Source organism: Osmerus mordax, chromosome 19 (genome assembly GCF_038355195.1).
Source record: "Osmerus mordax isolate fOsmMor3 chromosome 19, fOsmMor3.pri, whole genome shotgun sequence".
Taxonomy (NCBI): domain Eukaryota; kingdom Metazoa; phylum Chordata; class Actinopteri; order Osmeriformes; family Osmeridae; genus Osmerus; species Osmerus mordax.
Window position 1 is genome coordinate 14,015,922 of NC_090068.1, and position 13,573 is coordinate 14,029,494.

The 13,573-nt window shown below is 45.8% G+C and overlaps 1 protein-coding gene across 1 annotated transcript; it reads right to left on the bottom strand.

Annotated features, from left to right (window-relative positions):
• Positions 1 to 8,709: 8,709 nt before the first annotated feature.
• LOC136963458 (RNA-binding protein Musashi homolog 2-like) lies at positions 8,710 to 11,323 on the bottom strand. The gene is made up of 5 exons (XM_067257601.1): positions 11,204 to 11,323; positions 10,827 to 10,867; positions 10,474 to 10,555; positions 9,943 to 10,027; positions 8,710 to 9,619 (listed from the first exon to the last, which is right to left on the bottom strand). The coding sequence occupies exons 1-5, from the start codon at positions 11,263 to 11,265 to the stop codon at positions 9,599 to 9,601; spliced, it is 291 nt and encodes a 96-aa protein (XP_067113702.1). The 5' UTR covers positions 11,266 to 11,323; the 3' UTR covers positions 8,710 to 9,598.
• Positions 11,324 to 13,573: the final 2,250 nt, after the last annotated feature.

A 13,573-nucleotide genomic window follows, 5' to 3' on the forward strand; every position in this document is an offset into this window, starting at 1 on the left:
GTTACCGCTTCCGACTGGTTAACATTCACACGTTAACGGCATAATGGCGTCCAGTTCGGGAGAAGCTTCTGATAGTCAACAGAGTAACCCTAACCCCACAGCTGCATTCTGCGATCTCTGTTCAGTCTGTGTCTGTCTGTGCACACAGAGAGAGACAGAGAGACAGAGACAGAGAGAGAGAGAGAGAGAGAGAGAGAGAGAGAGAGAGAGAGAGAGAGAGAGAGAGAGAGAGAGCTCTCATCAGCACAGCCCAACGACTGCCACTGATGTGGCGACTGTCTGCCAGCGAGCATAACGAGCAGAGCAGCCAGGAAGAGGTTGAACTCTTCCTGGCTGCTCTGAGTGGCTGCGGTCCCTTTCTTTCATTTCCATAACAAGCCATCAGAGCTCTGCACAAGAGGCCGGAGTCCCACCGGCAATTAAAATCATGTTGGGACATGCTGGGACTGTCTGTGATTCCTCCATGGAAAAACAACAACAAGGAGGAAGGCCAGCGGCTGGAGCGATGGGGAGCGCGTGGCTGGAGCGATGGGGAGCGCGTGGCTGGAGCGATGGGGAGCGCGTGGCTGGAGCGATGGGGAGCGCGTGGCGGTGATGCCCCCAATGGCTGACGAGCAGGTCTGCAGCGAGGTCGGGGGAGACCGGAGATCAGTTTCCCCGCTACGCCGTCGCCCTGCAGCCCCTCCTGGTGTCATGTTCCTGTAAACATGTTCCACCCTCACACTCACCCTCCCTCACCCTCAATCCTCTACACCTCTCTGATATCCTCATCCCCCCCCCTCCCTCCTGGTGAGTCATGATCTGCATATTATTCAAAGGATGAGCAGCGTTGCTCCAGCAACAGGAACACGCGAGCCCAGGTCAGGTCAGCTGACTGGGTGAACTAGCAAAGGAGGCCTTCCTCCTGCTCTACGAACCACGCCGCTCATCAGTCAAGTAACCGAGGAACTGTACCACGGCAACAGACCCAGGTCACACACAGCCGGGAGAGAGACCAAGCCTAATGGCGTCTGAACATTTTCATCGCCCAAAGCCAGCGTCACTAAGGCACCTCGCTCGCCCAGCCCTCCCTCCCAGGAGAGACAGCAGTCAACAGCAGCTGGCAGGAAGACCAGGGGAGGAGGGGAAGTGATGACAAATACAAAGCAGAGCGCTTTCTTAACAGCCACCTTAGACACAGCCTGCTTATAAAGGCCTTAAATCAATTTAACATGAAGGAGAAAGCCATGCTAATCTATCTGCTTTAATCCTATTGCCTCGAGATCCTTTGAAATCCACATTCTCTTGCTTAATACTAAAACAAATAAAAGCCCTTTGCTCCTATAGTGAGTGATCTGGAGGAGCTCCAGACCCCCGCTGTGAAGGCCTGTGTGTGTTTAGTGACGCAACCATCATGTCAGAAGCATCCAAACTGGGAGATCTTTCAGGCCAACAGCTGCCCCAGCAGCATCTTATTTCCCCCCCATGTTGGCCCCTGCCAAGCAGACCATGTTGTTGTAAGAAGGTACAGAATAATCAGCTGAACAGCCCTCCCAGGGATCAGGTGTGTTATCCTTTCAACTGAAACCCCCAAGTCCTGAGGCAGAAACATCTTAGCTGCTCTCTGATGTCGTGTTTTAGATGTTCACAAGGAGGCTGAGGACAAGAAGAGGTTAACGCCACAAACAAGCAAATGAGAGAGAGAGAGACATGGAGAGAGAGAGAGAGAAAGAGAGAGAGAGAGAGAGAGAGAGAGAGAGAGGAGAGAGAGAGAGAGGAGAGGAGAGAGAGAGAGAGAGAGAGAGAGAGAGACAGAGACAGAGACAGAGAGAGAGAGAGAGAGAGAGAGAGAGAGAGAGAGAGAGAGAGAGAGAGAGAGAGAGAGAGAGAGAGAGAGAGAGAGAGAGAGAGAGAGAGAGAGAGAGAGAGAGAGAGAGAGAGAGAGAGAGAGCCAGTGGTTTCCCAACTGTACGCTGATACCCTTAAGACACCATGTGCTCTGGCTTTCAAAGCTTTCACTGCCAATTCCCTTTTAGAAACCTGAACTGTGCCATAACAATACCTCTCTGTGAGACGCTGGGAAAGAGAAAAATCCATTATCGATCTCTGCCCGTTTCAGGAGAAAACCCCCCAGATGGAGATGCTGAGTAACATGGGCCAGCGCTCTCCCCTCTAACCCGGAGACAAACCCACACACCTCGGACACACGCAGACCACCCCTCACAAACACCCCCAAACCCTGTGTGTGTGTGTGTGTGTGTGTGTGTGTGTGTGTAGGCAGCACAACAGAACTAGCAGAGACCACAACATGGCAGGGCCGATTCCCTAATTGATTCTCACACTATTAACCAGATACCTGATGCAAAATCCACTCCACTATAATTGCTTCTTTTTAGTAAAATTGGGATCAGAAGGAGAGGAGCGTCTCAGAAGGCTGTTGCTCTCCTTCAGAGAGCAGAACAAGAGCTTAATCATCTCTGCCTGCTAATTAGAAACACACAAATACCCATCCTACTATGATTAGAGTGAAAAACGGACAAATGTGCAAGGGAGCAGGTCTCGATATCACAACACGAGAGCCTGTAGACGGGTTTGTTCTCATCGGGATTCGAAACGGAGGGAAATGACAAGCTGCTGGTTGTGTCAGTTAGAGGCAGGGCCGTGGAGGCAGGGCCGTGGTTGTGTCAGCTAGAGGCAGGGCTGGGGGAAAGGTCTTACCTTGGGCTGGGCACGGCGAGGGAAGGCCACTTTAGGATCGATCTGTCAACAACATCAAGAAGAAACAGGTGATTAGGATAAGACACTGTAACACAACTGAACACTGGGAAATCTGGGGGGAAAGAAATCTACCAAACGCAAAATAACTGTGCATGTGTTCATGTACAGAACAGGACGTGAACTGTGAAATAAATGCCACCGTTGGGATGTTCAGAGGAGTTTCATCTTGGAGATCATTAATTCAAGATTACAGTGTGGAAAAAGGAGTCTGGCTGTGACATGGACAGATACTTCCAAATAAGCAGAAAAGCATCAGATCAGATCAACCTTCTTTGTCTTCTGCTTGTCGTCTTGTTATTCCCTGCACCCACCCACCACCACCCCTACCACCCCACCCACCCCCAGCCCTACCACCCCACCCACCCACCCCCAGCCCCACCACCCCACCCAGCACCACCACCCCACCCACCCCCAGCCCTACCACCCCACCCACCCCCCCCCCAGCCCTACCACCCCACCCACCCATCCCCAGCCCCACCACCCCACCCACCCCCAGCCCTACCACCCCACCCCACCCACCCCCAGCCCTACCACCCCACCCACCCCCACCTACCACCCCACCCACCCCCACCCCTACCACCCCACCCCACCCACCCCCAGCCCTACCACCCCACCCACCCCCACCACCCCAACCAACCCCACCCCACCCACCCCCAGCCCTACCACCCCACCCACCCCCACCACCCCAACCAACCCCACCCCCACCACCCCACCCACCCCCACTCCTACCACCCCACCCACCCCCACCCCCACCACCCCACCCTCACCCCTACCCCTACCACCCACCCCACCCACCACCCCACCCACCCACACCTACCACCCCACTCACCCCCACCCCCACCTACCACCCCACCCCCACCTCTGTTTAAGCAGTGTGGAGTCGTGCGGTAGAGGCCTTATCAATCTCGCATTCAGAATGAAGAGAAACTATTTCATGCACCAATGTCATGCTGCCTTCTCCACGCTTTAATACGAGGCTCTTAAAAGAGAACTTTCAAACAATCTCATCCAAGCAGACTTATTGAAGGGGAAAAACGTAAACAGATCGAAATTGTTCTCTTGCAGAAAATGACTTATTTGTGTTCAGCAGGGGCAAAACCTGTATTTTGGTGCTTCTCTCCAGGCGTGTTCACCTACAGGCTGAATGTATTCCAGTACTGCATCATCACACGTTCCCTGGAAGAGCACACACAGAGCAGGTCTGGACCAGACTAACACCAGCACACAAAAGAAAGGGAATATCACTTTGTGACATAATTTCTATCAAAGCTGACAAACTGCCTACAGCCCTCCGACACAAGTGCTTAATTTTGTTCTATATTTAGCCTTCATGAACCGCTTTTGAGAAACTGAGACAAAACTGTGAAAAGAGTCAGTGAGAAAACACACTCAAATGAAAACCATGCAATCGAGTTGAAAACATAGACAAAGGTTACCATCTGTGCAAATCGATTCTGCCAACTGTAAGCTTCATTAAATCCTTTATGGGTTCGTAGCAGAATCAGAAAGAGCAACATGTGAGGCGACGTTTCCTTCGTATTTCAATCTGGCGCAGCAACGATTGTTATCCTTCTAAATCAGGTCAATTTAAGAGATGAATTCAATAACACCTGGGTATGGCAACCATGCTCATAATGAATTCCCTGTAATGATTCGTTTTAGCAATTAGCCTCAGGCATAACCAATTCAACCTCAATTACTCTGTGGAGCCGGGCCTATCCGTGCAAAGACAACACTATATGCTTTGAATATCAAGGTTCTCTCACTTGGGGTGAGCTATACCTTCCAAACCTACACCACCACAACACTCTGACTTCCCAACCTACACCACCACAACACTCTGACTTCCCAACCTACACCACCACAACACTCTGACTTCCCAACCTACACCACCACAACACTCTCGAGACAAGGGCTCCAACCTGCTCTGCAGCCGGACACTTCTGACAGGGAAACAAGCATGTATTTACTCTCTGCAGTCTTATTTACATTTACTCATGTAGCAGACGCTCTTATCCAGAGCGACTTACAGTAAGTACAGGGACATTCCCCCGAGGCAAGTAGGGTGAAGTGCCTTGCCCAAGGACACAACGTCAGTTGGCATGACCGGGAATCGAACTGGCAACCTTCGGATTACTAGCCCGATTCCCTCACCGCTCAGCCACCTGACTCCCTTATTTCACAGTTTGGAGAAAAAATATAATAAATAGGGAAGAATGGTGGTAATGAGTTACGTGGGAAAGGCCACAGAAACAACTTTGTGGTGCGGCAATTTGTCCAGATTACAGCTGTGTTAGGTAACAGGGACTTAGTGTGGAAGCACAGACGTCCACCTTCACAGGTCACAGCCGAACACATGAATGGCTCCTTTGAGACGTTTGCCAAAGGGGGAAATTCGAACAACTGTTTTCATCCGGTTTAAAAATTCATGTAAATGGGAAGTTTATATGGAATTACATTTACAAGCAGGAGCTCAGCCATAGGGCAGGCAGTTCCCATAACAACAGTAAACTACATATCTCCATAACTACAGCTTATTATTGTGCTTATAGGAACAATCGTTTTCTGGCAATACATTTTAAATTAGCCTAATAATTTGTGGCTCAACGTTAGACGGCATGACATTTACTAAGCTACATCATGACTCTTCATGCCAGTAATAGTTAAGGTATTATTTAGCTCAGTAAAATGTGGTAAAATATTCCACCTTGACAAAGGATATTCCTGCGAGATGGAGAATAAACTAACCAACAGCAAGGAATGTTGAACATTTATGTTTGGCAGTTATTCTAATACAGTGCTTTACTAATGGAATATATTCTTGAGTCTAAAACAGTCTTTTCCCAACACGTCCTCAGACTAGATATGCCAGACTAACAAACCAAAAGCAATATATTCCATCCTGCTTTATCTCTGGTTACAGCTTTTTACAGCGAAGTCTCCAAGGGCCTGCTCAACGTGAGATTGTGGGAGATCAGGGCAGAAGGCAATTTCTTCCATCCTTAGTTCAGATCTTCCAAAAGGATCTCCTATACTAACATCAGCTTCTAGGTTGACTCTCTCTCTCTTAACAGATCTTCCTTTACTTGCCAGTTTCAAATGGGGCTATGAAGCTGTACAAACCACTTATCAAAAGACCTCATTTATCTACGGTGGTTTTGGTGTGTCGAGCTTTGGCTGGAGAATACAAAAATGTAGCGGATGCTCTGCCGATCTCCTTGATGCACCGAAACCTGCTAGAAGAGTTCAAAGTTCGGGGTATCGTTACTAATATTAGATTGCATTACATCCATGTCAGACTCGCTCTTATTTTTCACGGTGCTTCACAGGTCAGAGCAACAGGGAACATCTTCACATGTACAGTAATAGGCTGACGAAATTGACACAGTCCTGTACACGAGACGAGCGCATGATCAACCAAGACAGCTAGACGCGAACAAACAAGGGCATGCTGGAGGTGAGCTCACAGCTGACATTACTTTCAATTGATATCTGACAGAGGGAGGGTTAGATTTCTCTAGACCAGCTGCTCCTCTCTCTAAAGGCCTTTCTTCTCCTGCTTTCTCTCCCCTCGCCTCAAACAGATATCCAGTCTTTTGAAACCACTACATCAAAATAGCAAACAAGGGGTTGGCCAGGGGTCATTCTGTAATGGCTGGATGTGTCTCAGAACAAAATAGGCTACCTTTGTCTTGCGACAAATGAAAAAGAGTTATTTATCAGCTCGTCTCATCTGGAACATGTCTGAACCTGGACACAGAGAATGACCTCTTTCTCTTCACATCATAACAAGCTCTCAATGATTTCAGGATCGTTCCTCATATTATCCCCCGCGACAGATACAAACGTAACCGTCTTCAAATGGAACATGAGGTATTGTAAAAATTCGAGAATAAAAAAAAAAAGTTCTGAATTGCTGCCATGTGTGCTAGGATTGTAGGAAGCCCCAGGCTGTCCTTAACCATATGTCTCCACTGATGCTCATCCCAGGCTGAGAGCTGTTGTCAGTACCAGAGGAAACCAGGCCAATCAAGAAGGGCTCAACAATATCTCCAGTCCGCTGTGATCATATCGTACCTACGTCCACGATAAAAGCAAATATGTGCTCGATGTCTCAAATGGCATCCACGCAAGAGGACGAATAATTCTTAATCGTCTGATAACGCCATAGGCTACTACATCCCAAGGACGTAGCCTAAATCACAAACTAATCAGTTCATGGTTTGTGTTATTTCACTATGGGATCGTGTTTTGAGGTGGATATAATGCGAGAATGTATCTCCTTGCAAACCAAAGTAGATTTTCTGATCCAAGAGTAGCATAATATTCCGCCTTCAGAGCTGTTCATCACAACGTCACTCCAAACAAGCAGCTACATGCACAGGATCAAAAATAGATTTGATTATGAACCCACTTGAAAGAAAAAGAAAATTGTCAGAAACCAAGGTGGAACATTATCATGGTTTCTTTCAAATTTAATTTCACTTTAATTACATTGTTGATTAGGACGGCATGCGTGTTTTCTCAACAGTTTGCTCTTACTTAAACCTCCAGCTCTGAAAATGAATCTCAACGGTACATAGTATATGGCTGATCCTGATTTCAGACTCCAGCCCAATCTGTATCATTCACTGGTGTGTGACCTGCTGTCTAACAAGAGCCAGCATGTTTACAGGCATCCCAACTCCAGCCAGCCTAATTAAATCCAATCAAGGTCACCACATAAGGTGGCAGCAGATCTGTTCAAGCATCAAACTGTTCTGCTCCGAACACTCAACACCTCCCTCACCTCACAAATCACCTCGACAGAAACACACCATCATCAACAAGCACAGGAGGGAAATGGTAATGCTTCCAAAAAAATAAAATGTAAATAAACTCAATGTTTTAGACACATCAGGATACTTAACAAGACAGAGTCGGTGGCATGGAAAGGGGTCAGACACGCAGGTAGCAGTGGGTCGTATCAGCCGGCAGACAAGGACACCTGCTCAGGGTCTAATAAGAGGCCCGGTCACCCCGTCACCCGCAGGTCCAGACCCGGGGAGGGGGGGGGGGTTTCTTAGCAACAACGGCCCGCCAGGAGCGATCAAATGTCGATTCCAGTGAGTCTCAGTGATGATGGGACCATTCTTTAGCTCTCTCCTCTCCTCTCCGCTGCTTGTAAAGAGCCTTAGTTAATAGGTCATAAGGCCCTCGTTAACATTCATATTTGTTATTAAGACGTAGGATGGTTAACGAGGGCCTTATGACCTGCTAACTAAGGCTTATTACATGCTCCTGAATCTGTAGTGTCACCAGTGTCTCTAGAGAGGAACCTGGGTACAGCAGTCACACATGTCAATAACCAACTGCTGTACACCCTTATACACTCCAGAAAGGAAGGACAGCTATGCAGAGATCTGCATACAGAGCACAGGTTCTCTGTCAAGTTTCCCCAACTCATATAAATTAACTCAATACGTTCATACTGGTTTTGTATACAGAGAAATACAATATAGACATGTATGTAAGCAATCACTAATTTACTCTTATTCATGTATCCTAATCTATGCATAAGGAGAAAACATCTGTGTGTGTGTGCGTGTGTGTGTGCGTGTGTGTGTGCGTGTGTGTGTGGAGCACGCTCTGTGGTTCCTTCCCTCTGTGTTCAACTAAAGATCGTCTGCAGCAGCTTGCAGGTGTTAGTTTCCTATTATAACATTCAAAACATGAACTCGCTCCTCTTTCACTTTCAAGCATCAAGATAAAAACGGAAAGCTTTCACAAGCACTCTCCAGCGACTCACCAATCAGCTCAGGACAGACGCGCAACAAGTTAGCGGCTCCTACAGCCCTCCTCCACCCCCTCCACCGTAATTGCAGACTGCCTGCTCAAGTACAATACGTTTGACTTTCCCAAATATATCTGAGCGACACATTCCAGTATGTGAACAATTATTTTTTCCTTTGCTGTAAAACAAAGTGTTTATTTCCTTGTCTTCTGTTCCGTTTGCAGTGAGCCGTGAGAGTGTGGCTGGTATCACCACACGCAGAGGATACATTTCTGACAAATATGATTTCATCTGAACACTGTCTTATTCAACACTACACAGACAGCTCCTCTGAAATTACTGACATGTTTAATTATTCATCTAGCGCCAGATTTGAAAGAACTGGAGAACAACACAATAGTTAAATGTTTCCAGTGGAAGGATAAAATGGTACTATTGTGTTGATGAATGAATGGATGAGGACAAATCAGTGATTGAAAAGGTTGTGATGATTCATAATATTCTAATAAAAGAACCACATTGAGGTTTGTAGATATGTAGCAATTATGAAAAAGCTACATTATAAGTGTTTAGATGTATAAATTGTAATATTCGCAAATAAAAGCCACATGATTTTCCCATTGTAATCTTCACTGTCAAGTAATGGTTTTACATAACAATGCATTTCAGACAACTTTTAATTAGTTCATATATCTTTGCTACCACACACACACCTCACATAGTGGTAATGCAATCCACTAGAATGTTGTCGGTCTCTGGTTAGAGGGATGTGTATTAGCTCGCCGTGTGAAGGGAACATGTCTGACAGTATGTTAGTACAGTATGTGTGTGTGTGCACATGTGGCACCATCACATGAGAAGGGACAGGGGGAGGAGTCAGAAGGGACAGGGGGAGGAGTCAGAAGGGACAGGGGGAGGAGTCAGAAGGGACAGGGGGAGGAGTCAGAAGGGACAGGGGGAGGAGTCAGAAGGGACAGGGGGAGGAGTCATCCCACAGCAGGTTCACCCCCGAGGATAGCGGTGTTTCGCATCAACGGTCTGAGATCAACTGACTATCAACAGTCTGTTTCAGCACATAGCTCCTTCATCCTGAGAGGGAGGTGGGCATGGGGAAGTCAAATACATTAACATGTAAATTACACAATTACATGATATTCAGATATTCAGATTTTTCTGAACTGACAGGGGCCATATGCTCGCACTGTACTCGGTTGATGCAAATTTGCAACTTGCAGCCAACCTGTTCTACCCCCAGAAACACTGTTGTTAAGACAGGTGCAAACAGACATTTAACATATGATGAGTGCCACGAAACAAGGCCAGCAGTCTCGCTGATACGATGACAAGTGATCAGAGACTTAAATGAAGGTATCAGACACATGAAAGTGGGATGATAATTTAAATGTACTTACCGTCTTTGAATCTAATTCGTGGTGTGGTTGAGCTAAGACCTTATCTACACTGGTCGCGTCTGCAAATGTAACGAACCCAAACCCTCTGCAACACAGAGCACAGGAGAAAAACGTTAAAACACATGTTCTGAGACTTCTTAAGAACACAGATCATTATCATTTCAATTATTTATGACAGTGTATTATATATTTTTTACATCTTAAATGACTCAACATGTTCTGCTTGCCTTAATAAACACTAGTAAATCATACTTATATCTTGCCCAATATTTGTAAGGTTGAAGGCACTGATTGCAATAATTATTGACGTATGCTAATTTAAAGGAGAGGGTACACTACAACACAGAGCAGTGCAGTCCCAAAGTCAATGTCAAATTGCAATCGCCCGCAGTTTTACAGCGAGCTACTGTTTAGCTGCAGATATCTTCTCAGCTTATCTGTCTGTACAACACGGGACACAGGCTGGCTTAAATCGAGGCATGGACAGTCATTTGATGAACAGTAACAGTAAACAGTAAAACAACATTTCACCTGGAACGTTTTGTCGTGGGGTCTCTCATCACCATACATTCTCTAATCTCTCCGAATTTGCTAAAATAGTCTCTAAGACTGTCTGTGAATAGAAGGAATATATCAGGTAATTAGTCAACAACAAATGATCGTCATACTATTTTCAGTGTGATACAAAAATTCCCCGTGATACATGTAGGGGTCGAATAGAGGACTTCAGTTGATTGGAAATCAAAAATAACCTCGCGCGCACACGGAGGCACTCCACATATCCCATACAGCGCTGCACACACAGCAAGCCGACTGGACAGCCACGACCGGAATACAGCAGCAAAACCACAGCAAACATACATACAAGAACATTATTGTCTCACCTGGCGAAGTCTGCCAGCTGAGCCCACCGATAAACATTTTACTGTAAGAAGAAAACACAGTAGAAGTGAGTCCAGATGTCAGATCGGCCATTTTGACGTGTAACTACTTATAAAAGCGATCTTAATGGATAGAAAGAAGCAAAACACGTTCGCTGAACAGCGTTAATGTATCTCGATAAAGAGGGAGGCCAGCCTTGACACAGTAGTCTGTCACAGCAAGGCTGGAGCTCTTACTAACTGCATCCGGAAGGACTGCCGATTCAGTTCGCGTTCTGCGAGCTGAACTGATCTAGCACGGAGCTCACACTGTCCCGGCAGAATGTCTAACATGAAAAATTATATCCATAAAATAATGTTATTTTTTATTTTAATCTTACCCCGGGTCATGTTGTGAATCATTTGGGCTTCCAGATGTGGCTTGACTCCCGTCTCCTTCCATATCTAACCAAACTATAGGCAGTAACTACAGTAACAGACACACACAGACACGGCAGAAGCTATGCAAAGCCCCGCTATGAGAATATTACTGACTGAGCCGGGAACGGAATCGTCACACGTGGGGCAGCGCAGGCTCGCTCCCTCCCCGCCAGCTCACCCTCCCCTAGCCTGCCGGGGCGGGGCGTGGCCTCGTCACCCAATCCAATTGACGTCAACACACAAACCCCGCCTATGAGAGTCTTGTAAACCAATCCCCCCTATTGGTCATAACGTGCCGATGCCAGTGTTATGACCGATTTGATTAGTTTACAATGTTGAAGCGGCGTTGCATGAAAACGTATCGTGTTATAACGCTGAAGTACGTGTTGGCCTATGAAGATGGAGGAGGGATGCAGCTATAGATGTTCAAGTTGCACAAGATGCAGTTACTGTAGCAGGGTCAGAAGAGGGCATTGCCTCTATTCATCAAACCTTACATCACTACATATGTCATAGTTCCAAATGAAGATATGAACAAATGCAACAGGTGTGTATTTTTCAGATAGTTAATATTTAACAAATCAGTGTGAGGGTTTAAAAGGACTATGACAGCAAAGCTACTGAGCGCTAGAATATTTATGTCATAAAAACGTAATTCTGTCCACATCGATGGAGATCTCTGGCTTAGAACAGCGTCAAGATACATGCGCTCGAAGGTGACGAGGGACAACATATGCACACCTTTCACGTTGCGAAGACGATTACATAAACCTACATTCAGACTTTGAAAAAATTCAGCATCTAGAACTGTATTCCATAATTATGTTTTGAACAACAATGAAGTTACCCGTAAACCCGTAACGATAAAACCAAGAAGGAAGTGGTGGACTTCGTGTTAGTAACCTCTGAATATCCGTGTTTATTACTCAGTAACTGAAGGAAGCAGGCCTAGTTTTCCATTAAATCTGAACACAAGTGAGAGTTCAATTAAAGCTGGATGCTCAGAGGATTTCAAGTCATGGTACAGTGATTGCTGTTTATTTATTTTCCTTATAGAACAGCATGAGCCAGAATGAGGAACACACACACGGTTGAAGTTGATCCATTTAGATCAATACGTATAACATAAACCTAAAACATTTAGAACACAATCCACAGTGTAAGCAAATAAAGATCTATCACTTTAACTCTGACAGATGTTTCATGTGTTTAAATGAAAACCTTCAAAGCTGAAGTTTATGGAGCGAGTTTGAGAGGCCTGCATTCCGCAGCCACGGGCCCTGGACTCCACTGCTACTGAAGGGGTTGTTCTGAGTGGGATATCAATATGATCCAGTCCTGCATATTCATGTAATCAATCTCTACCTCGTAATTACCCACACCAACCATCCACAGTTCAGAGGTCATGAGGAAAGAATCAGTTTCGTGATTCACGGTTGTAGAAATCTGTATAAAAACACGACCCTCAACAACAGGGAGAAATCTAGCGAGTGTCATTTATTGGTCGAGATGCATTTGCGAATATGCCTCCAGTCACAATGACATCTGTGTTTGATTAATGAATGGATAAAGAATTCAAAGGGTGATTCAATTTTTAATACCCTGCATCTGTTACATAGCTTGAACATATCAATTTCCATTTTAGATAAACAAATGAATAATTAGTTTTCCTAAAAGGGAACACTTTAATTTTGTGTAAAGGAAACTATACTCTTAGCTTTTACTCTGTGGAAGATATGGGATTTATTGTGTGCTGATGTTAATCACAATTGTTTGTAGGCTACTAGCTATTACATTACTATCCTCATGTACACTGCCCATGTACACATTCACATCTCCAGTAATGTGATCAATGTCCACGTTATAGGCAAGGAACAGCTGTATTGATCACAGTATGGAATACTATGTGAATGGGTTTAGGATAAAATGAGTAACTAGTAGAAATGTAATAACTAGTTCTACTGCACAAGCACATGAGAATTCTCATTTCTTCCACAACTCACAAACACATCGCAGTTTACTGAAGCGATACAAGTCAGATACTTAAGTGTGGCCTCTAGAGCATCAAACCTCAGGATAAAAAACACAAAACCTGTGATCTAAACATCCCACTGATCAGCATTTACTGTTAGTCTTACACAGCTCATGTGAAGAAAGGACGATTGGCAAACAAGAGCCTGCGCCTGCAGGATGGCAGGGGGGGACATTCAAGCCTGTGGATACTGATCGGAAGGAGCGAGGGGGGGGTTAGAGGGAGGGAGAAACGATAGTGTGTGAGAGAGGAGAGGGATGAGGAGCCAGGGATGACAGCTGGGGACGTGCTTGTCTGC

What these genes read in the sequence shown, in the direction of transcription:
- LOC136963458 (XM_067257601.1), bottom strand. Translation starts at nt 11,265, where the DNA reads ATGGAAGGAGACGGGAGTCAAGCCACATCTGGAAGCCCAAATGATTCA. An exon ending in CAGCTGGCAGACTTCGCCAG is followed by an intron (nt 10,556 to 10,826) that starts GTGAGACAATAA and finishes TTCTATTCACAG; the next exon opens with ACAGTCTTAGAGACTATTTT. An exon ending in CCCACGACAAAACGTTCCAG is followed by an intron (nt 10,028 to 10,473) that starts GTGAAATGTTGT and finishes TCTGTGTTGCAG; the next exon opens with AGGGTTTGGGTTCGTTACAT.